Source organism: Bombina bombina, chromosome 10, assembly GCF_027579735.1.
Source record: "Bombina bombina isolate aBomBom1 chromosome 10, aBomBom1.pri, whole genome shotgun sequence".
Taxonomy (NCBI): Eukaryota; Metazoa; Chordata; class Amphibia; order Anura; family Bombinatoridae; genus Bombina; species Bombina bombina.
This window is the reverse complement of record NC_069508.1, coordinates 166,922,418-166,949,376: the sequence shown is the minus strand read 5'-3', so window position 1 is coordinate 166,949,376 and position 26,959 is coordinate 166,922,418. Positions and strand designations below refer to the sequence as shown.

At 35.5% G+C, this 26,959-nt stretch overlaps 1 protein-coding gene across 1 annotated transcript in view; it reads left to right on the top strand.

Annotated features, from left to right (window-relative positions):
* The window catches only part of ELAVL4 (ELAV like RNA binding protein 4), a 119,093-nt gene that overhangs the window by 45,140 nt on the left and 46,994 nt on the right, over window positions 1-26,959 (top strand). Inside the window, exons 2-3 of the mRNA XM_053694011.1 lie at window positions 12,032-12,269; window positions 18,326-18,412. Coding sequence (XP_053549986.1) covers window positions 12,032-12,269; window positions 18,326-18,412 — 325 coding nt within the window. The remainder of the gene's footprint in view (window positions 1-12,031; window positions 12,270-18,325; window positions 18,413-26,959) is intronic.

The following is a 26,959-nucleotide window of genomic DNA, read 5'->3' as shown; positions in this document are numbered from 1 at the left end:
GGGTAATGATTGTGTGTCTGTACTCTAATGTGTGTAGTGTAGTGTAGTTTGTGTGTAATGAGTATGTCTGTGTGTGTAGTTTAGTGTGTGTATAGTGTAGTGTGTGGTGGGTTTGTGTCTAATGTGTTAATGATTGTGTGTGTGTATCTGTGTGTCAAAATCATCAGTGAATCTGTGGGCTGATATGCAATTTGGACAAGTTAACCTGGAATTGAACAGCTATCATCTTAGACTGTTTGTGGGGCACATTGTTCAATGGCAGTGTTTGTAGGGTACAGTCTTCATTGGCAGTGTTTGTTAGATGAAAGAATTTGTGGAGTGCAGTCTTAATTATATGTGTGTGTTTGGGTACAGTCTTCATTGGCAGTTTTTGTAGGGTGCAGTCTTCAATGGATGTGTTTTTGGGGTGCAGTCTTCAGAAGCAATGTGTACATGGCGTGGCAGCGCTTGGGAGGTACATAACAGCGAATGGATGTTTTCGCATTTCCCATTATCGGTATTGTTAAGGAGCTGCTTATATATAATTTAATGTGTGTCATTGGGCAGGCATCTTTTCCCATAATAATATATAAGCAAATAGAGATAATGAGGTAGATTTATGTAGGATCGAGCGGACATGATTTGCTGTAGTGCACCAGAAATGATCGGGGTCAGAAGCAGCCTAGTACCACTGGCTCATATTGCTGTAAATTTTAGTCTACACATCTGTGTGAGTGTGGGTGCCCCGTGTGATGTGAACTTATTTTGAAGTTTGGTTTTTCATTAAACATTTGAAAGTTGTTGTTGACAGCTGCATTGGTGCTTGTAGAGAGTGCAGAGTGGCACAGTACTGTCCTTCCTTGTGTGCTATTTTGGGCTGGAATAAAATTAATGTCTTTTTTGGGGTGTGCAAGGTACAGCTGGCAGTACTGAAGGCATATGGGGGGCACTGCCAAAGTGCTGCAATAGACAACACACAAATGCATTCACAACATATGAGAGCAAATAAATTACCCTATACCAGGGGTGGGCAGACTTTGTAAGGCAAGGGCTCTTATTTTATTCCAAGTGACGTGGTCACCTAACTAAAAAAACAAAAAAAACACCAGTCTTGATAATAATAACTACAATAATGTATGTATTGCCACAAATAGGACCTGCTGACTGAAAATTTTATTTTTGCCACAAATAATACAGCTTTAAAAATCAATTTAACAAATACAGCCGCGGTCTGTCTTTACTTACTACGAGAGCTCTCTCTTTACGTCACGCTGGGACCGTCAAGCAACCTTATCTGTGTACCGCACTTGCATATGATAAGTAGTCTCACAATCAAGACGGCTCAAGGCTCATTCTACAAAGTAATTTTATTGGTTGGACGCCATGTCAGGTTGATTAGGGGGCGGATTCTGTAACCAAAGCTGGGGCAGCGAGTTCAGTGCCCATACCGCCATCATAGACTCAGAGTCATAGCTGATTTAAAAAGTCTGCATTAGAGAAAGATTTCTCACTCATCTACAGTGGCGAGGCTGTTCACTCAGAATCCAGATACTTATGATTTCAAACAGGCAATAAAAATTGTTAGTGTGACATAGCGATAGAACAAAGAGATATAAATAATGGCAAATCCACATAAGTTGTTAAACACAAGTACACTTACAAATGAAGAAAATCCAACACAAAAGGAAAAATAAAGAATGCAATATAGAGAAGGCAGAGTGTGCTACTATACAAGAGTGAATAGAAAAATTTTGTTGTTGGTTGCAAATGCACATTAGAAAAAATACTAGCTTGACATAATGTTTCATACCGATTTAAGTTGTTATTTCATGCCATAGGAATTCACAACTTTGTTATGTGTTAAGGGACAAAGAATATGGAGCAGAAATAATTTGCAGAGCATTCGCTTCTAAACATGTTAAACAAGAGTATATGATTGACTGACATTATACTGCATATAGAAACCTCTGGGTTCAAATTCTAGGCTGCTACACGCTGCATAGAAATTAATTTCAGCTGAGTAGTTAAAGACATTTCTAATTATTATATTTTTCCTGAAGAACAATTAACACCAAACATTTTTTTAAAATTATTATTATGTTTATTATTTGATTCTTGATGATTGTCAGTGGCTTAAATGTTTTTGAGTTGAGCACATAGTTTAAATTTACAATTATCATAATAAAACTAGAGATGTTAGTGTAAGCCCCTATCCTAGAACGATCCTAAGGGTCAAGGTCCTTAGGAATGGCAGTGCAGGTAGTTTGCAGCTTTGTTGCAATGTAAGGGGAGGGCAGTTAGACTTACCTTAAAAGCTCCTGTAGCAGTGGGTTCTGCCTCATCCTGATGTATCTCCCACCCTCCTTCCTTTTGTAGTGGTCAGCAATCAGTTTACGGCTTCCTTTGGGTTGTTAATGTTGTCTGAGGCTCCAGCAGGGTTAGTTGATGAAGCTGGATAAGTCAGAGGATGGTCATTTTTGCTCCTCTTAGGGCAGCATCCTGTACGAATATCTCCCGAATAGTCCTACCGGTGTAGAGAGATTATTTCATAGTGCCCTAGCATAGGCGGTTGGTCATGGCCCAGACAGTGGGTAGATGAGTTGAGTGACGACCATTGGTTATGCGGCAGATGAACATCTCCTATGTGTTGTCCATGGCTGAGGGCGTCGTAGCCAAGCTCAGCTCTGTCAGAAGATCTGGACTATGACCATCTATGCAGGGGTTAATTTAGGACCTGACTGCCGCCACTTCTAATTTGCTAACCTCATGTTTGAAAGATTGCCTGTTTCAATAAAATTGATCCCTCAGGGTTTTAACCCCATCTTTGTGCTAGGAGTATTATTACTATTAAAATGTTTTAGTTACTGTTTTTTTTTTTTAGATGGGACATTTAATTCTGTATGCCCTTGGGTTTTCTTGTGTTTGAGTGAGAACTTAAACTCTGACATTAACATATTTATTTTTTTGCTATTTCATTTCTTACTAAGACATCTGAAAAATAGAAAAATTGCAGCTGGGTTACTGTATGTTTTGTGATCTCTTAGAAAGAATTAATGCATTGTTCAGAGATGTAAATCTCACCTATCACATCATGTTATGGATTTTAGAACTGTTTTGTTGCAGTTGAGTGGAAGATAGTACAAAAAGACCAACTGTTTTACATTGAGATTGCTCTCAAAAGAAAATACTGAAATAAAATCTTAGCAATGGCTTAGGGGATAAAAATTACTTTGTATATTTATAGAACATATTTACATTGCTGACACTTCAAAAGCTGATTCTCACAGTTTTTAATCCAGAAAAAACATTTCTAAATATAATGATGCTACAGATACATGCAGTGTTTTAGACTTATATTCATACATTATTGTAATTGTGCCCTAGCAAACAGAAGTACCTTATCTTTGCTGTAAATAGCTAATTAAGAAATTGGAAGGAAAATGTTGAAACATAGATTGTAAATTAAAGAACCTATTTCTTTGTAGTTCCTTATATATATAAAAATGCATCTACTTTTGATTGTGCTCCGGGGAAGGATATTCCATTCCTTTATATTTGTTAATATAAGGACAGTCTGTCTCATGTAGATATTGCAAGCCCTGTATAACTCTGTATAAAAGGTTAGCGCTCTATAAATAATAATAATAATGTTACTCAACAGCCATAAAAGCCAAACAAACAGCACCAGAAACATTAAAGGATATAAAATTATCATAGGTTACAGACCTTGGGAAGGAAGCTTGACCAAATACAGGGCAAACATTTACAACATTCCTAAAAATCATATACGAGAATTTGCAGAGCTGAGCATTTATAACAGAGTTCATGAGTAATCTCACTGAAAAATCATTTTCTTTAGTGCTATTTCATATGTAGAGTATCCTATATATGCAAGAATAAAGCAAACACTCATGGATATATAGATAAAACAGAAGATTATATATAAACATATACATAAGGGAAGAGAAAACAACAGGAAAGACCATAAGTTTCCGGCCTTTTATATAGATAAATTAATTGATAGAATTTGAAGCTTATTTTAAATGAACAGTCATGATACAACTGAAGATGACTCATTATATGGATAATGGCTTCCAATCAATCACACATGCATCCAATCACATAATACACAATATTACATTTAACATAAATTTACTGCGCCGACTCTCCAGCTCGAGTGTGTGTGTGTGTGCAATTATGTATTATTATTAAATGTCATCTTATGTACAGACCGGTAAATAGTTATTACATTAAAAATTACAATGTTTGTTGGTTTATTTTAACATTTATAGCTTAGCATGTTCTTTGAACCCCAAACGTGTGCAGTGAAGTTTAAGAGGCTATCATAATATAATGAGATTGTGATAGGTGATGAAATAACACATGCATCCCAATATCAGCACTGGTAAAAATGCAGAGGTGCATAAACATATGTCAAATGCTGCGCAGATCTTCCTTTTTCATGTTTCTACCTCTGCCAAAAGGCTGTTCCATCTATCTACCAACCTTCCAGTAAAGTAAAGCATGGTTTAAAAATTCAGCTTAATAAAATGTAAAATAATTTAAAGTATATAAATAAATCTATATGGTTGATCATGTTTAAATTTCTGTATTTGTGCAATTGACCTCTATTGTAATGTCCCTTCAAATATCGATTTAGAAAGATAAAACTAGATATAGCAAGTTAGGAATAGGTCTACCATATTTAAATTAAATTTATAATAAACGTCAAGCAGCTTAATAGTGAGGCTTCTTTTTAACAAAAATAGTTCGGGCATCTCCGGACCAACCCTATTTTTTATACTCATGTTTGCAGATAAGATCTGTATGCAAATGATCTTCCCATGAGATTTCATTATACCTGATTCAAGCAAATAAAATGTGTTTCAATCATTAAGGACCAGATTACGAGTGGCGCACTAACAGTAACACGCAAGCGATATCAGGTTAATCGCAGCCAGCTTGAGTGCAATTGAAGTTAAAGGGACAGTAAACCCAATTTTTGGAATAGCCAATAGAATGCGAGTTCAATCCTATTGGCTGATTGGATCAGCCAAAAGGATGAAAGCTCAATCCTATTGGCTGATTGCAACAGCCAGTAGGATTTTTTCCACCTTAATTCCTATTGGCTGATATAATTCTATCAGCCATTCAGAATATAAGAGATGCCATCTTGGATGACGTCATTTAAAGGAAACTTCATTCTTCAGCGGCGATCGTAAGAAGAGGATGCTCTGCGCCGGATGTCTCGAAGATGGATCTGCTCCGCGCTGAATGGATGAAGATAGAAGATGCCGTCTGGATGAAGACTTCTGCCCGGTTGGATGAAGACTTCGGCCCGCTTGGATGAAGAATTCTGCCGGCTTTGCTGAGGACTTCTGCCGCTTTGAGGAGGATGGATGTCGGGTCTTCGAAAACTGTAAGTGGATCTTTGGGGGTTAGTGTTAGTTTTTTTTAAGGATTTATTGGGTGGGTTTTAATTTTAGGTTGGGGACTTTGGGCGGAAAAAGAGCTAAATGCCCTTTTAAGGGCAATGCCCATACAAATGCCCTTTTCAGGGCAATGGGGAGCTTAGGTTTTTTAGATAGGTTGTGTGGGTTTTACTGTTGGGGGGGTGTTTGTATTTTATTTTACAGGTAAAAGAGCTGATTTCTTTGGGGCAATGCCCCGCAAAAGGCCCTTTTAAGGGCCATTGGTAGTTTATTGTAGACTAGGTTTTTTTTTTATTTTGGGGAGGCTTTTTTATTTTGATAGGGCTATTAGATTAGGTGTAATTAGTTTAAATATTTGATAATTTATTTTTTATTTTGTGTAGCTTAGTGTTTTTTATTTTGTGTAATTTAGTGTTTTTTATTTTGTGTAACTTAGTTGTTATTTTTTTTTTGTAACTTAGTAATTCTTTATTTTAGATTTAAATAATTTGAGTAGGGTTAGGTTTTTAAATATATAATATAGTTAATTGAAACTGTAGTTTAATGTAATTTTAGTATAATAGTTAGGGTAGGTTAATTAATAGTTTAATATAGTTTAATATAATTTTAGTATAATAGTTAGGGTAGGTTAATTAATAGTTTAATATAGTTTATTTTAATTCTACAGGTAAGTTTAAATTTATTATAAGATAGGGATGAGTTAATATTTAATGTAAAGTTAGCGGGTTGTTAGGTTTAGGGGTTAATAGCTTAATTTAGTTTATGGCGATGTGGGGGGCTGGCGGTTTAGGGGTTAATAGCTTAATTTAGTTTATGGCGATGTGGGGGGCTTGCGGTTTAGGGGTTAATAGGTTTAGTAAGTGGTAGTGATGTGGGAGGCCAGGGGTTTAGGGGTTAATACATTTATTTAGTTGTGGAGGGGTCCGGGAGCGAAGGGATGAGGTTAATAACTTTATTAGAGTTACGGTGGGCTCTGGGAGCGGCGTGATAGGGGTTAATAACTTTATTAGAGTGGCGGTGGGCTCTGGGATCAGCGGGATAGGGGTTAATAACTTTATTAGATTTGCGGTGGGCTCCGGGAGCCGCAGGATAGGGCTTAATAACTTTATTTAGTTTTGGCGTGGTCGGGGAGCGGCAGGATAGGGGTTAAACATTTTAGTATAGTGGCGGTGTTTAGTGACAGGGTATAAATAAAGTTGGGAAAAAGCCGAATAGCAGCGAGATCGATGACTGTTAGTTTTTGACAGCTTTTTTTATAAATAAGGAGAGCGTATTCAGGTCCGCGGCCGCAATGTTAGGCAAGCGTATTGGTGCCGTCGAATGCAGCACAGTTGACGGCTTGATAAATATCCCTCTCTATCTGAATCATGAAAGAAAATTTTGGGTTTAATGTCCCTTTAACGAACATCGGGATAACACAACCTCAGAGCTCTGGTTAAGTGTTCTACAAGTCAAAAAAGTGTCACAAAACACATAAAAAATGAATGTAAAAGTACAGTTACACTCATAATATCTAATAAAAAAAATATTAACAAAATATATTGCACAAAAAGCTTATAAGGGCTTAAAGATATGAGGTCTCAGATGTTAGAAAAAAGAAAGGCTCTAACATAGAGATACATGCATATACATATATAAATATGTATATGCAAATATATATATATATATATATATATATATACATATTTATATATTTATATGTGTATATATTTATTTACAGATATATATATATATATATATATATATATATATATATATATATATATATATATATATATATATATACTGTATATGTGTGTGTGCGCATTGGGGCCCTTTTGCAGTCAAGTAGATGAAAACTAGTTGAAACATATATATGCAGTATTCATATTTAATAAAGTGTTAAACTGTGTACTTACTGTAAATATTGTACATTCCAATGTTCTGCACATAGAATATGTTCTAAGTATTTTTAAATAGATATTCCTATATATATATATCTATACCTATATATAATCATATAGAAATATAGGTATAGCTATACAGTATATTTTACCAAAAGACCATCAGATATATATAGAAATATGTATTTATAAATAAATAGAGCATATTCTGCTATGTGAAGAACATTGGAATGTGAAATATTAATTTTATCATGTCTGGTTAGCACACTTGAGAATGTGCGCAAGTAGAATTTTAGGGTTTTTTTCCCCCGCTTTTTTGCTCCATTGACTTCTGTGGGGGAATATGTTAATGTGCACGCGGTAATCAAATTTTGGCTTTTTGCGCATCGGGTTAGCACAGGCAAAAACTTTTACTTTCAACTTGTAATTATAGCAATCTTAGCACTTTAATGGGAGCGTTAAATGCTGATCCACTTGTAATCTGGTGCAAAGTTAGTTCAGAAAATAGTAAAAATAATTTTGCCTCTATTTAGATACAATATGACGGGCTCCATTCTATTTTGTTATCTATATTCCAATCCCTAAGAAGTGCATCTGTTTGAACTAGTTATCTAGCAAATAAATCTGGAACACTAGATTGGTAAACATCTATATGAAACATCATTTTTTCTGTCTTTTAAAGACGTTCACAAGTGCAGTCAAATCATAAAGGAACATTTGACAACTAATTGATTCAATATTGAGAAGCGCCACATATGTTCCTAGTATCTGATATTTTTAACAAGATTAATTTATGATGTGAGCAATTAATCCATTCCTATCATGTTGAGTTAATGTATAATTTATGTTTTTATAGCATTTCAAAAATGCTTAACTGCAATCATAAATCAAAGATCAGAAGTGTGTCTTGCTCAATATCTAAATAAAACCAAGGGGTCGATCAACATCTTGTGAAAAACGTTTCTAACGTGAAAACAGAAAATCACCATTAACATCTTTGGGGAGTTTTGGAGCTAAACCATTCTATAATTTTTCCTTAAGGTTTGTGATCGATCTCAAAGTCTTTTTGGTATTTTTGTAAATAAATAATTTGATAAACGTTTGTAACAGTTATTATGAATTGAGTATGTGCAAGATTCATGGCACCCAAATGTGTAAAATGCAAAGACATGGTAGATTTGTTGGACTAGTTAACCAAAACATCATTTAAAAATGAGTTTTCAATGCTTTTTTATTGTGTTTTTTATCTATTAAAACACAGGCACTGAGGGTGTGAATTAAATCACACACACATGCACACACATACACATACACACACATACATACATACATACACACACACACTCACACACACACATAAACACACACACACATACACCCCCACACACCTACATTCACCCCACACACTCACACACACATTCACACACACACACACACATTCACACACACACACACACACATACAGACACACCTACACACACACACATAAACACAAACAACTATACAAACACAAATACACCCACATTCACCCCATACACTCACATACACACACACACATACACACACATTCACCCTCACACACTCACACAAACACACACACACACACACATACACCCACATTCACTCCCACACACTCACACACAAACATACATACACACACATTCACCCCTACACACTCACACACACATTTACACAACACACATACACACACACACAAATACATACATACACACATACACCCACATTCACCCCCACACACTCACACACACACTCACACAAACACACACACACATACACCCACATTCACCCCCACACACACATACACACAAACATACAGACACACATACCCACACACACATAAACACAAATAACTGTATACACACACACACACACATACAGACACACATACCCACACACACATAAACACAAACAACTATACACACACACATACAGACACACATACCCACACACACATAAACACAAACAACAATACACACACATACAGACACACATACCCACAAACACAGAAACACAAACACCTATAAACATACATACATACATACACACACACACACACATACATATGCACACATAAACATACACACACAGGGCTTTATTATGGACTGAAATGGTTTGGATTTTAAAACTTGAGTTTTGCTATACAAACATTTTTTATGTTTAGCCAATCACAATAGATGTTGGATTGATCTTTTATTTACAAAAAATCGATTATTTTAAGCAATTAACAAAAGCACGTAACTTAATGACATTTGTCATTGAAATGGGTGAGATTAAAAATATTATTCTGTCATTACATTACATTATTAGACACTCAGAAGATGCACAGCTTTGTTATAGATAGGACTGACTGGCTGGTTTCTTCTAATTTACAAGCATATGAGGAGGAGTATGCTGCAAATTCCCCAGGGGGGTTTTAATTTTTGTGTATGTTTTTTTTACTATTAAATGTATTTTTGTATCAGTAGGTAGATGAGTATTGTTCAAACAATCACTTTTGGGGTGAAATTATTCGAGTTTTGTCATATATGAGTTTTTTGTGCATAGCTGGATAAAATGTATTCACTTACATATTTGTTTCTCTACATATAAAGGAATCTTTGCTTTAAAATATTATCATAGAAACAATATATAACATATGGAATACAATGTATATATTTGTGTGTTCTCTTTCCTTTACAGGATTTGCATAGTTTGGTCACTTAAAAAAACATGTTCCCCCAGTTCATATTTGGGGTATTACACTTTTCACCTCCCTCAACTCAGTGATTAATGGTTGTTGTGTAAGCAAGAGTAGCAATAAAATTGAGCAGGGCTGATAGCCCCTCTATAGGGTGTGTGGGGTGTCATTTAAACCCTCTGTATTTATTTATTAATTTTTTTTATACAGGGCCTCTCTTTAAGGGGTTGCGTCCTGGATACTCCCTCTGCCATACTCAGGTCTGATGCAGCCAATCAATGGCTGGCAGGGGTAAGGAACACTCCCTGTTAATAATATTTTTTAGAGTTGTAGCTTGCACAGTCATTTGTAACGTTTCTCAAATATCTGTTCCTTTTAAGTACCATTCATTCATGCGTAAATATTCATGTACATAACTGAGACACAATTAAAATCATTCTAGTGGTCTGCTTCCCAGCTTAATATCTCTTGTAAAATAACAGACAGGTTAAATACAGACAGTATAGGAAAGGATTGGCTATTTTTAAATTTAATTATGTGGCCGCATCTCCAATATCATGTAATGTTCTTCCAGATCAATCCATGTTCTTGCATTCAGTAATTAGGTGTACATTAGCAGTGAATATAATAAATTCTATGTGATTGTTCTTTGTGGTTTTTTGATCCATAACATTTGGGTACAAAAGCAAGGCCTGCTTCTTTAAATCCACAGAACGCAATGTGCCTTGACCTGTGGGGTGTGTTTTGTTACCTTTTCACCCACCCCACTGTACTTGCAGAGAGCCTCTTTATATGAAGAGAAATTGTACAGTAGAACATGTTTATAAGAGAGGGGTTTGTGGCTAAGAGAAGGCAGAGTGGAGAGTGTAAAACAAGTTTGATACTGAATGGATACAGTGAGTATGTTATGGCGGTGTGGTGTGCAATTGCTGCATGTCATGTGACCGTGTAGTGTTCTTTCAGCAATGTGTTGACCATCCCAAGCAGGTAGATTGTCATGTCTATGAGATGGGACATTTAGACATCAATATCAAGTTCATTCCTATTGTCTTTACAGGGTATCGAGAATTGGCTTTAAGGAACATGGAACCCAAACATTTTCTTTTGTGATTCAATCAGAGCATATTATTCAAACAAAAGTTTCCAGTTTACTGATATTATCAAATTTGCTTTGGTCTTATTGTTTTCTTTGTTTGATATCTAGATAGGTAACATGCACATATCTGGAGCATTACATGGCAGGAAAAAGTGCTGCAATCTAGTGCTCTTGCACACATAGACCATGCTTGCAAAAGTGCTGCAATATAGTGCTCTTGCACATGTAGACCATGCTTACAAAAGTGCTGCAATCTAGTGCTCTTGCACATATAGACCATGCTTACAAAATCTAGTGCTCTTGCACTTGTAGAACATGCTTACAAAAAGTGCTGCAATCTAGTGCTCTTGCACATGTAGACCATGCTTACAAAAGTGCTGCAATCTAGTGCTCTTGCACATGTAGACCATGCTTACAAAAGTGCTGCCATATAGTGCTGGAGATAAGTGCATGCTCCTAAGTGTACTTCCTTTCTTTTCAACAAAGCATCCCAAAGAAACACAGATCATTTGATAATAGAAGTAAATTACAACGCTGTTTGCGATTGTATACTCAATCTGAATCAAAGAAAAAAAAATTGGGTTATCCCTTTAAGTGGTCCAAATTGAGAATCATTGGGTCCATAGTGAATCATTCTCTAGTATAGCTCAGACACAGTGCAGCTTTTGGTATGGATGGTATATTGGAAGCTCCCTATATAGCATGTGTTACTAATAATGCAGTGATATCTCTGTTACTTTAATTTAAGATGTAATTTAGGAAGTTTTCATGAAGATCATAATGCATACTGCTGGTCACGTGCATGTTGCAATATATTTATTTATAATTATTTCTTAACAGATATAATATTCAGCAATATATACTTAACATGTTGCTTTTGTACAGGGTATCTATCAGATTGTCCATCAAGTTATTTGATAAGAGTCATCATTATGTCTTGCAGATAATTAGCACCATGGAACCGCAGGTGTCAAATGGTCCCACGTCCAATACGAGCAATGGACCATCGAACAACAGGAACTGCTCTTCCCCCATGCAAACAGGGGCAACCACAGACGACAGCAAAACTAACCTCATAGTCAACTACTTGCCACAGAACATGACGCAGGAAGAATTCCGGAGTCTGTTCGGCAGCATTGGGGAGATTGAGTCCTGCAAATTGGTGCGGGATAAAATCACAGGTACTTGGCTTTGCCTTCTAAGTTATAGCTTGGAATATGTGTATTTTAAAGGGATATAAAAGTCAAAAATAAAGTTTCACAATTTGAATTTAGAGCATAAAAAAAAACACTTACTTCTTTTGTAAAATGTAACTTGTTTTCTCAGCATCCTTTGCAAAATTTGAGTTTGTTTCCATGAAGGCACAATGAGGTACGTGTCTTAAACATCTATAAAACATTATTACAAAAAGTTGCAAACTGCTAAAAGATCGTGCTCAAGATACATGCACACTCTTGAGGCTACTTCAGTATGCTCTCATGGAAAAAACTACATTTCAACAACGGATAATAGAAGGGAATTAGAAATATGCATCCTTTTAATTCATTGACTGCCAGAGAGTGTTAAATTAAATTGCTACACAATGCATTGCAACCAAGAGTTTAACATGATTATTTATATATTACCTACCAACATAGCAACAAAGGGAACATAAGAACATAAAATACCATATGTGTTCAGTGGCATAGTGGTAATCTGTGAGCATAACAGTATTCAGTAAATAATTATGAAGTATACATCCTAGATATTCTACAGCATACAGAATGCTGCAAGCCAACCAGCTTCGTACAGCTTAGCCTAGTAAACAGTGTACAGTGGTAGTCACTCAAGAGTAGGTGTGTAAGGTTTTTTTTTTGTTTGTTTTTTATGATTTTCTTTTATGATTCATCTTTATGATTTCTGCATTAATTTTCATGGTTTATTTTTAAGCCATTTTTTTTTTCTTTTTGGCATCTTCACATGTTTAGATATAATTTCAATATAATATAAACTCAATAATGAACACACTCAAAATGATTAAATAATGGGGAGTTCCAGCTACAGAAGCAGTTGATAGTAAATTACTTTTCTGCCATAATTTCAGGTTAGTTCCTGGCAGTGACTTTATGTCACTACTAATTTGCTTCACCTATTTCATATCAAAGGGTGATTGAGTTCAATGTATCTACTCAAGAAGCTGTACATTTGGGAACTGATTTATATTTGTTATTGTCTTGTAAAGATGCTGAGCTGAATAAAGACAAAAAATCCTATGCAGTCATAAAGTGAGCTTATTATACCTTCAGCTTCCACAACATAATTAATTCTGGCTTTTTAAATTAACAGTAAAACTGGTCCCTTCTGAACGATTGCAGCTGCACAGAGGCCGGGTAGGAGAAAGATAGAGTTTCTTACTGTTCAGCAGAAATTGATAAAATTAGGCCAGGGTGCTATGAACATGCGCGAGAGCTCTGTGCTTTATATTCCTGTGGGGCGACGGCTCTGTAGACCAGATTTCTGTGCAATTGTTGATGAGTTGTGTTTGGTTTTTGATTGTTTTATCAGTTCTATTATTCTGCGAGCATTTCATCACTTTTCCTCCTGTTAAAAGGAATTATAATGTTATCGCTCGTGTCTAATTGTGTAGTTCGCCATCTAATGCACGCAGATTATTAGGAGCAGAGAACGCAGCCCCCTCTCTTTCCCTCCTCCAATCCTGCAGAGGTCCTGAAGCTGTTACTAGATGTAGTCATTCAGAGAGGCAGCCATTTTATTAGCTCCCTCGACAACCATTTGGACATTTGTCCCTATGAACAACTAATGAAGGACTGGACCATAAATACATTGAATTACCACTAAATTTTCATTGTACTATTTGACATCAGGGAAACCAGATATATATCTGTGGTGAACACATAACAAGGTCAATTCTACAGCGAACACCCCACATATAGAATACTTGAGAAATAAATCCCCAGTTCCAGAATCTCAAGAAATATGTAAACATTTATCTTGAAAACTTCACTTTTTCAGTTAGTTGATTTAGGCTTTATAGAACCAAATCCCTATACTCTGAGCTAATGGACATTAAAATCAACATTTAATCAACACGTAAATCACTAATAAAAACAAACAAACAAAAAAACATTTCACTGTAAGCCATTTTTTTTTTGCCTGCCTTTGCTGTAAAATGCTTGTTCTCCTTCTTCCCAGAGAGGTTGCAGTGTTATTGTCATACTTGGTTGATGACATTTTCCTCAGTCTGTAACATTCTGCACAGTGATTGCTTTGCTCAGAGCACATGCTCATTTATATCTGTTCCTAACTGGACACAGCAGGACTCCAGGAACATGGAATCCACCAAGCTTTTCAAGAGATGCTCTTTATTTGCAAAACCTTGCAAATTCTGTTAACAAAACAGTGATTGTAAAACATATTTTGGCAAATTAGTCCTTTATAGCTGATATTTGTTATTAGTTTAATATCTCTTTAAATTGTGGACGTTTAATGGGGGTCGGTACATCGTCCATCTGACTGTGAGGCTTGGCCAGCAGGTGTCTTGCGGATACAGAACATATAAAGAAAATATTTCTAAAAAAAATAAAAGAAGAAAGAAAACAAATATCTCATTAACAAGAAGGTCCATAGTAGATCATATCTAGCAGCAGGAGGGCAGGGTGATTACTTCAGCACTGTCATTTGAAAGCCCATAAGACTAAAGGCCATAGATATGGATAGTCAGAGTCCAACTTGCACCTAACAGGGAAAGCTGGGGGGCATTGTACTGTTTCCAGTAGAAGAACCCACCTTTCATGTTCACAGTGTAAATCTTATCCCATAATCTGTGACATTCTCAAAGTTAAGCACTGTAGATATTATTTTTTATTTTTTTTAAATGGCTCTTCTAAAAATGTATAAAGGTCATTATATAAATAAATCTAGAGCAAAACTATAGTTAATCTTCATCTCTTTGCAGAAGAATATTTAAACTCCACTACTAGGGCTCGAACTAATAGTCCTGTGGACATTTGTTTTGGATACACAAATGTCGATAAGGACAAAAAAAAACCCTTTAAATTCATTAAACGTATATTACCTCCGAATTTTTAATGTTACTTTCATTTTTGAATGTTCATATTTAGATCGAATATCAACATTTTGGAATTTTTAATGTAATATTCAATTTAACAAATACTATTCAAAAGTTCAATAGTTCATGTGGTAGGGAATTTAGCAAATTGATTCATAATCGTTATATTTCTATTTGAAATATTGAATAATTTGAATATTACATTTAAAGAGGGCATTAGAAATACTATTACAAAGATATAAATTCACAATTATCTATTTTGAATATTGCATAATTCAAATATTACCTTTAAAGATGGCATTACAAATAATATTACATTAAAGGGACACTGAACCCAAATTTTTTCTTCTGTGATTCAGATAGAGCATGCAATTTAAAGCAACTTTCTAATTTACTCCTATTATCATTTTTTCTTCATTCTCTTGCTATCTTTATTTGAAAAAGAAGGCATCTAAGGTTTTGTTTTGTTCAGTACTCTGGACAGTAATTTTTTATTGGTGGATGAATTTATCCACCAATCAGCAAGGACAACCCAGGTTGTTCACCAAAAATGGGCCGGCATCTAAACTTACATTCTTGCATTTCAAATAAAGATACCAAGAGAATGAAGAAAATTTGATAATAGGAGTAAATTAGAAAGTTGCTTAAAATTTCATGCTCTATCTGAATCACGAAAGAAAAAATTGGGGTTCAGTGTCCCTTTAAATGAATGTTAGAATGTCATACAAAGATTCAAAATTTGAAAAGAACGAGCGGAAATTTTTGTTTCTTTTTCGAATGTTGCAAAACATTCAACCATCCCTATCCACTACCCCGCAGATCTAGACCATCAAATCTAAGGGGTGTACAACGCTGGCTACAGAGTAAAATATCAAAGGTGCACAGGTATTTGGTGAGATGCCCCTTCTTGTACTACTTAACCACCTATTTTTATTTTTTAAACCCTCATTTTCACCCCTCTCCCTGTTCTGTGTAGATCAGTAGACATATAAAGGCCACTACATTGCAAACACTGAGGGACAGGTAGAACCTTTGAAGTTTAAAGGGACATGAAACCCCAAAAATGTATTTCATAATTCAGATACAGAATACAATTTTAAACAACTTTCCAATTTACTTCTATTATTTAATTTGCTTCCTTCTCTTCTTATCCTTTGCTGAAAGGTGTATCTAGGAAAGCTCAGGAGCCGCAAAGAACCTAGGTTCTAGCTGCAGATTGGTGGCTGCATATATATCAATTGTCATTGGCTCACCCAGTGTTCAGTCAGCAACCGGTAGTGCATTGCTGCTCCTTCAACAAAGCATACCAACAGAAGGAAGAAACATTGATAATAGGAGTAAATTAGAAAGTTGCTTAAAAGTGCACGCTCTATTTGAATCATGAAAGAAACAAATTGTGTTTCATATTCCTTTAAGGCTGCTACAGTTAAGACTATGGGGTGAAAAAAAACCCCTAGAACAGAAAATGCTTCAACTTAAAGGGACACTGTACTCAAAAGTTTTCTTTCGTGATTCACATAGAGCATGCATTTTTAAGCAACTTTCTAATTTACTCCTATTATCAAATATTCTTCATTCTCTTGGTATGTTTATTTGAAAAGCAAGAATGTAAGTTTAGATGCCGGCCCATTTTTGGTGAACAACCTGGGTTGTCCCTGCTGATTGGTCAGCACCAATAAACAAGTGCTGTCCATGGTCCTGAAGCAAACATTTGCTGGCTCCTTAGCTGAGATGCCTTCTTTTTCAAATAAAGATAGCAAGAGAACGAATTAAAATTGATAATAGAAGTAAATTAGAAAGTTGCTTAAAATTGCATGCTCTATCTGAATCATGAAAGAAAAAATTTGGGTTCAGTGTCCCTTTAAGTTTTTTCTTATAGTCTTTGTGATTTTGCATCAGATGCGTTGCTTCGTCAGCTGACATATTGGTACCATTTCATTTCATTTTAAAACTCATTTACTCCACTGGATACTTTTATATTTTATTTTTTCATAAAATAATTTAAAAATACCACACTTTAGACTTTATTCATGCCATTTGCAGTAACATTTCATATAAGCTTACTTTGTTTATTTCTATATTTTCAGTTATTTTATGGTTTATGATTATTGTTTTTCAGTTTTTTTTTATGGAAACACTGTGAATTAACCCCTTGACTACCAGTGAAGACTGCAACCACATTTCTGACCAATACATAGCAACAGTCTTTGCAGTGAAGTTTGAATTGGTTGTAAGCGCGCAAGCACACATAGTTGCCGAAATTATTGAATAATTTATCTTGCAGATGCTAAGTTGCTTCCTCTGAGCGTAGTTGTATAAGGCCTTTATTTAACTTAGAACAATCATATAATCTATAGTGAAACAAAATCACTTAAGTCAATTAATTTTATTTACAATTCCCTTATGTATATAATGCATGTCACTAAATATTTAGTTGTGTTATCTATTAATATTTTTTATTGTAATAAAGAAATGTATTGAATGCTGTTAAAATTAAATTAAATTAAGTGGGTAGTGAACATTGTACAGGCTCTGATTTGGGAATGAAGTTGTACTGTCCAGCTTTGTCATTGTATTGAAAAGATATCATCCTTTCCTTGCATGCAGTATCGGGGAGCTATTATTCATTCCCTCTAATCTAGAGCCAAAAAAAATAACTTGAGTGTGTTCAAGACAGCGGCCATCTTGGATAAGGGAAAAGTGCCAGTTTCAGTGATAATATTACCTCTTCCAAAATGGCTGACACATATCTTGTATGTGCTCTTTCAGTAGTCAAAGATTGAGGAAATGTAATACCCAGGGAACTGCTGCTTAAACTGTAAGACCTACCTACACCACACTCCCATAATCATGGCCATTTTGGGATGTTCTAATGTTTGGTAGTATACCACTGTATTTGCAGTAGGAGCAATGAGAACATATAGACCAGTATCATACATCACAGGCACCTGCTTCACTTAATGTACAGAGGGCAGAAGCCATTAAAAAACTCACATCATTAATGCAATATTCTGATTATGCTGTCTAGAAGTGCTTGCTATATTGTATTGCTAGAACGTATTTACGCTCCTTATAGACAGGTTTGCTTATTGTACATGTGTAATAAATCATTTATATACAGAGAAATAACTTGTATTGGGCCCTATTCACTAAGGATTTTTGCCATAGGCACACAATTCGAGGAAAACTACAAGGATTTAGCCACTGGCACAAAATGGAAACCCCTTACTGAAGAGGGCCCTATCTTTGGGAAAGGTCAGTAGAGTTTGTTACTGCTTATTAATTTCATTACTCTCAGTGATGGGGAATACTTAGTTAGTGATGGGTTATCTAGTCCTCAAGTTGTTAATGAGGGTGGGGGTAGGAGATGTTATTATTTGGCTCTGAGCATGTGGTAGAGCCCAGGGGTACCTAGTTGTGATGCTTTAGCATGCAGGGTTTTATAATATTTCTGCTAGGGGCAAAGCACTTCTATCAAAGTGTATGAACCAGATTAATATACTGCTGGGACAATATTCTGATATCCTGACCTGTTTAAAGACTTGAGGTTATCACTATCATTAATTAATTAATTAATTAAATCATTAATAATATCAGTTACACCTGAAACTATTTATAAGTCAATTATAACTTGAAATCACTGGAATAATTGAAGAAAGGGAAAACTCAGAGCAGTGCAAAGGCAGCAGATAGTTTCTCTGCCTGGCTTGACCAGTAAATTATTTGAGAGCTGTGCCTTGCTACAATATAGTAAGTTTAATGTCCCAAAATCCTTCTAGACATAAATTTACAGTGACTTTTCAATTATTTCACTGAATTTCTAAAATGGAACATATTACTGAGCCAATTAAGAGTTAAAAAAAACCCACACTTTTTAATGATCACAAAATATTTTATTTGCATAAAACACATTATATTATGTATTAACTTGCAATGGCCATTCTTATAAATTGTTGTATTTATCTTCTCTGTTCTCTGGTGACAAACTCAATATCTTTGTGAAGATTCTGCAAAGCTCTTTTATTATGTACTTTGTGTTTTAAAGGCTGTCTTAAAGGTAAAGTGGTGTGTTATATCTAATGCATGAATCCTACTGTAAAAAATAATGCAGTTCTAGCAAGAAAAAAACATTTTGAATATTTTTTTCACTTACAAATGCAGACTAACTTCAAGTTTTTGCTCTTAATGCTGACATCATAGTTTTTTTTATCACACATGTTTGCACCTATCTGCCAATCAGTGGCTGCATTGGTTAGGATGTGCCTGTACTGGTCAGCAGATTCAACCTCTGATTGGCTACAGGGAACCAGAATGTGTTAAGCAAAAAAAGATGCTTGATAGAGGGGCGTGGAATTATGTACATGGATTACATGTAAATTTAGATATTTTAATAAAAAATAAAGTGTGTGTATATATATATATATACTGAATATGCTAAAACTGCATTTATTTTTCTTTTTTCATTGGACGTAATGTGTGAAAAGCAATGCACCTTCTTCATCTTCATTTAAAAACAAACTAGAAACTAATGGAATATAATATCATTTTGGATGTGTCCTGTGCCACACTTGTACTCACCCAGTAAATTAACTCAATGTAAAAGTAAAGAAGCAAATACTAAATATTTGTTGTATGTTATGTGTATTTCTGATACATAATATCATTTCTAACATTTTTCTAAAGGATTTTGATCAACCCCTGTGCATTTAACCTTTTTGCCTTTCATATCCCTTTAAGTCAAACAACTAAATTAATATTGTTGAAATATATATATACTACTTATTTCTGTGCATTCCATCTTTACAAGCCTCTTAAAGGGATATGAAACCCAGAACATTTATTTTTTGTTTCAGACATAACAAACCATTTTAAAAGGTTTATAGCTTACTTCTTTTATCAAATTTGCTTTGTTCTCATGGTTTTCTTTGTTGAAGTGATACCTAGGACGGCATCTGGAGCACTACCTGGCAGGAAATAGTGCTCTTACAAATGGATAAAATTCTTCCAAAATCACGCTCCTGAGCTTACATCCCTGACTTACCAATAGAACAAAGAAAATTTGATAGTAGAAGTAAATTAGTACCTTATTTAAAATTGCTGCTCAGTCTGAATCATGAAATAATACAACTCTGTTACTTTAGCAATAGAGGATAATTCTCCATTACTGTGAGTGCACTCAGGTGAACAGACTGGGAGATGTTATTCAAATATTACCTGACAGTGATGTGACACTATGTGACATTGCTAATACCAATCCACAAGTATCTGTTAACGCTCCTTTAGATGCACCAGTATATTTTCGTATTAGTATACTGGGCACTGTGTATGGAGAATATAATATAACATGTAACGCAGAAAAGACTCCAGTGCTCAGGATCCACTAGGATAGATTTGCAAGGTTACCTGTTATAATTAGAGGTTAGTTAGCACACAAAATGATTAGCTTATTATATAATCTGTGCTGTAGGTAATGCAAGTCCCTGAGGACTGGAATATGCAAACAGTGACTTGTGTGTTGCAGATTTATCATGTGACTAGCTAGGATAGTGGCCCCTGGGAGAGTAGGGGCCCCAAGGCAGTTGTCTGCATTGTCTAATGAGAAATCTGTCCCCCCTTCCTTTATCCTCAGTGCTATTGCATTGTACAAAATTCATCATCATCATCACCTTAGCAACAGAGGCCAAAAAAGCTTAGTTACCCAGGCCCTGTCACATGGGGCAAAGCCTATATACCTAGGTAGGGGCAGAGGAAATGTCTCTGCTATAGAACCTGGGTAAAATTAGTATAACATTATTAAATGGTTAATATAATGTAATCTATCTATTGTACTGCACTGTACCTTTAGGTATCACAGGGTTGTTTAACCCCTTTAGTGCTAACAGGACTGGCAACTGCATGTCTTGTTTACCCTTTCAGCACTGAGAGCCTTTGTGTGGTCAGTAATTGGAGATTGTACAGATCAGGTGCATTGTGTTAGGACAGGCCATTTATTATTATAAATGTTCATTGTGGGATTTCTTCATATTTGCCTTTATCTGCTTTTGTCAATGTGATGAGCTCAGCTGTAAAATGTGCCAGTCTAGCTGTGACTTTGTGCAAGGACTGTGTGTTATCAGCACAATCATGTTGCTCGGCTGTCTCTGTGAGCGCTGGTTATTTTTACCTTTTTCATCCCTGCGGATTGCATTATTTTAACCTCAGAGTTACATAGCTGGCGCCTGTCTCTGCACATCTGCAGCTGCCGCCTCCTGCGTGACGCACACTCTGCATTATTCATAAGAAGAGCAGCAGGGAACTTCAGTGCTAGAATATACAATGCAAAACCTATAGAAACATGAGCTTCCTGCATACTGATACTATACAAACCCAAGCTTTACTGTATATAGTAACATATAGAAACATGAGAGCCCATCATACTGAAACTATACAAACCCAAGCTTTACTGTATATAGTAACATATAGAAACAGGAGAGCCCTTCATACTGAAACCATAGGAACCCAAGCTTTACTGTATATAGGAACATATAGAAACATGAGCGCCCTTCATACTGAAACTATACAAACCCAAGCTTTACTGTATATAGTAACATATAGAAACATGAGAGCCCTTCATACTGAAACTATACAAACCCAAGCTTTACTGTATATAGTAACATATAGAAACATGAGAGCCCTTCATACTGAAACTATACAAACCCAAGCTTTACTGTATATAGTAACATATAGAAACATGAGAGCCCTTCATACTGAAACTATACAAACCCAAGCTTTACTGTATATAGGAACATATAGAAACATGAGCGCCCTTCATACTGAAACTATACAAACCCAAGCTTTACTGTATATAGTAACATATAGAAACATGAGAGCCCTTCATACTGAAACTATACAAACCCAAGCTTTACTGTATATAGTAACATATAGAAACATGAGAGCCCTTCATACTGAAACTATACAAACCCAAGCTTTACTGTATATAGTAACATATAGAAACATGATCTTCCTGCATACTGATACTATACAAACCCAAGCTTTACTGTATATAGTAACATATAGAAACATGAGCGCCCTTCATACTGAAACCATAGGAACCCAAGCTTTACTGTATATAGGAACATATAGAAACATGAGCGCCCTTCATACTGAAACCATAGGAACCCAAGCTTTACTGTATATAGGAACATATAGAAACATGAGCGCCCTTCATACTGAAACCATAGGAACCCAAGCTTTACTGTATATAGTAACATATAGAAACATGAGCGCCCTTCATACTGAAACCATAGGAACCCAAGCTTTACTGTATATAGTAACATATAGAAAAATTAGCTTCCTGCATACTGATACTATACAAACCCAAGCTTTACTGTATATAGTAACATATAGAAACATGAGCTTCCTGCATACTGATACTATACAAACCCAAGCTTTACTGTATATAGTAACATATAGAAACATGAGAGCCCTTCATACTGAAACCATACGAACCCAAGCTTTACTGTATATAGTAACATATAGAAACATGAGCGCCCTTCATACTGAAACTGTACAAACCCAAGCTTTACTGTATATAGTAACATATAGAAACATGAGAGCCCTTCATACTGAAACTATACGAACCCAAGCTTTACTGTATATAGGAACATATAAAAACCTGAGCTTCCTGTATACTGATACTATACAAACCCAAGCTTTACTGTATATAGGAACATATAGAAACATGAGCTTCCTGCATACTGATACTATACAAACCCAAGCTTTACTGTATATAGTAACATATAGAAACATGAGAGCCCTTCATACTGAAACTATACAAACCCAAGCTTTACTGTATATAGTAACATATAGAAACATGAGAGCCCTTCATACTGAAACTATACAAACCCAAGCTTTACTGTATATAGGAACATATAAAAACCTGAGCTTCCTGTATACTGAAACTATACGAACCCAAGCTTTACTGTATATAGGAACATATAGAAACATGAGCTTCCTGTATACTTATACTATACGAATCCGAGCTTTACTGTATATGGGAAAATACAGAAACATGATCTTCCTGCGTACTGAAACTATACGAACCCAAGCTTTACTGTATATAGGAACATACAGAATCATGACCCTCCTGCATACTGAAACTATATGAACTCAAACTTTACTGTAGATAGTAACATATAGATACATGATCTTCCTGCATACTGAAACTATATGGACTTGAGCTTTACTGTACATGAGAACATATAGAAACATGATCTTCCTGCCTACGGTAACTATATGAACCCAAGCCTTACTGTATATAGTAACATATAGAAACATGATCTTCCTGCCTACGGTAACTATATGAACCCAAGCCTTACTGTATATAGTAACATATAGACACATGATCTTCTTGCATACTGAACCTTTACGAACCCAAGCTTTACTGTATATAGGAACATATAGAAGCATGATCTTCCTTCATACTGGAACTATGCAAACACAAGCTTTACTGTATATAGGACCATATAGAAACATGATCTTCCTGCATACTGGAACTATAAAAACCCAAGCTTTACTATATATAGGAACATATAGAAACATGATCTTCCTGCATACTGAAGCTATACAAACCTGAGCTTTACTGTATATTGGAACAAATACAAATATAAGCATCCTGCATACTGAAACTATATGAAAAGAAGAATCACTGTATATAGGAGGATATACAAACCTAAGACTTAGCCCATATATGAACCCTGAGTTTGAGTGCATATAGCAACATATAGCAAAATAAAGTTAGAAATAAGTTTTCATGCACATTGATAAATATAGGAACGGAAATTTTACTACATATAGGCACATACTGAAATCAATTTGTACGAACACCTAAAACTAATAATACTAATAATATATAAAACACCAAGAAGTACTACATTCGCTTTATTTAGGAATAAACAGGAATGCAAGTTTTACTGAATTTAGGAACATGTGTTTAATACCATATAGGAACATTGTGTATTGCTCAACAAATGCAGAACGTCAAACATTGCCAACCCCACAATATATATGAATGCCCAATGCACAGTATGCAGGAACCATATTATTTAGCCCACAAAAGAATGTGCTGCACATTATGCCATGCACAGGATGCACACAATACCCTGTACATTATATAGTAACATACCCTGCACAGTATACATATATATGTGCTGCACAAAATACCCTATACATGATATAGTAACATACCCTGCACAGTATACATATATATGTGCTGCACACAATACCCTATACATGATGTAGTAACATACCCTGCACAGTATACTGATATACTGTATGTGCTGCACAAAATACCCTATACATGATATAGTAACATACCCTGCACAGTATACAGATATATGTGCTGCACAAAATACCATATACATAATATAGTCACATACCCTGCACAGTATACAGATCTATGTGCTGCACAAAATACCCTATACATGATATAGTAACATACCCTGCAGAGCACACAGATATATGTACTGCACATTATGCCATGCAAATTATATAGTAACATACCCTGTACAGTATACAGATATATGTGCTGCATACAATAGCGTGTACATGATATAGTAACATACCCTGTACAGTATACAGATATATGTGCTGCACACAATACCCTATACATGATTTAGTAACATACCCTGCACAGTATACAGATATGTGCTGCACACTATACCCTATACATGATATAGTAACATAACCTGCACAGTATACAGATATATGTGCTGCACAAAATACCCTGTACATGATATAGTAACATAACCTGCACAGCATACAGATATATGTGCTGCACACAATACCCTGTACATGGTAGAGTAACATACCATGCACAGTATACAGATATATGTGCTGCACACAATACCCTGTACATGATATAGTAACATACCCTGCACAGTAAACATATATATGTGCTGCACACAATACCCTGTACATGATATAGTAGTCTTCCCTGCTCAGCATACAGATATATGTGCTGCACTTTATGCAATGCAAATGATATAGTAACATACCCTGCAGACTATACAGATATATGTGCTGCACACAATACCCTGTACATGATATAGTAACATACCCTGCACAGTATACAGATATATGTGCTGCACACAATACCCTGTACATGATATAGTAAAATACCCTGCACAGTAAACATATATATGTGCTGCACACAATACCCTGTACATGATATAGTAACATACCCTGCACAGTATACAGTTATGTGTGCAGCACACAATACCCTATACATTATATAGTAACATACCCTGCAGAGTATACAGATATATGTGCTGCACACAATACCCTATAAATGATATAGTAACATACCCTGCACAGTATATAGATATATGTGCTGCACACAATACCCTATACATAACATAGTAACATACCCTGCACAGCACACAGATATATGTTCTGCACAAAAAACCCTATACATGATATAGTAACATACCCTGCACAGCATACAGATATATGTGCTGCACATTATGCCATGCAAATAATATAGTAACATATCCTGCAGACTATACAGATATATGTGCTGCACAAAATACCCTGTACATGATATAGGAACATACCCTGCACAGCAGACATTTATATGTGCTGCACATTATGCCACGCACAGGATATAGTAACATACCCTGTACAGTAAACATATATATGTGCTGCACACAATACCCTATACATGATATAGTAACATACCCTGCAGAGTATATAGATATTTGTGCTGCGCACAATACCCTGTACATGATATAGTAACATACCCTTCCCAGGATACTTACACTGTATATGTGCTGCACACAATACCCTGTGCATGATATAGTAACATACCCTGCACAGTATACAGATATATGTGCTGCATACAATAGCCTGTACATGATGTAGTAACATACCCTGCACAGCATACAGATAGATGTGCTGCACACAATATTGTGTACATGATTTAGTAACATACCCTGCACAGTATACAGATATTTAGTGCTGCGGAATCTGTTGGTGCTCTACAAATAAATAATAATAATAATATATGTGCTGCACACAATACCCTGTACATGATATAGTAACATACCCTTCCCAGGATACATACACTGTATATGTGCTGCACACAATACACTCTGCATGATATAGTAACATACCCTGTACAGTATACAGATATTTGTGCTGCACACAGTGCCCTGTATATGATATAGTAACATACCCTTCCCAGGATACATATATATGCGCTGCACACAATACCCTATACATGATATAGTAACATACCCTGCAGAGAATATAGATATATGTGCTGCACACAATACCCTGTACATGATATAGTAACATACCCTTCCCAGGATACATACACTGTATATGTGCTGCACACAATATCCTGTGCATGATATAGTAACATACCCTGCACAGTATACAGATATATGTGCTGCACACAATCCCTGTACATAATATAGTAACATACCCTGCACAGTATACAGATAAATGTGCTACACACAATCCCTGTACATAATATAGTAACATACCCTGCACAGCATACAGATAGATGTGCTGCACACAATATTGTGTACATGATTTAGTAACATAACCTGCACAGTATACACATATTTAGTGCTGCGGAATCTGTTGGTGCTCTACAAATAAATAATAATAATAATATATGTGCTGCACACAATACCCTGTACATGATATAGTAACATACCCTTCCCAGGATACATACACTGTATATGTGCTGCACACAATACACTGTGCATGATATAGTAACATACCCTGTACAGTATACAGATATTTGTGCTGCACACA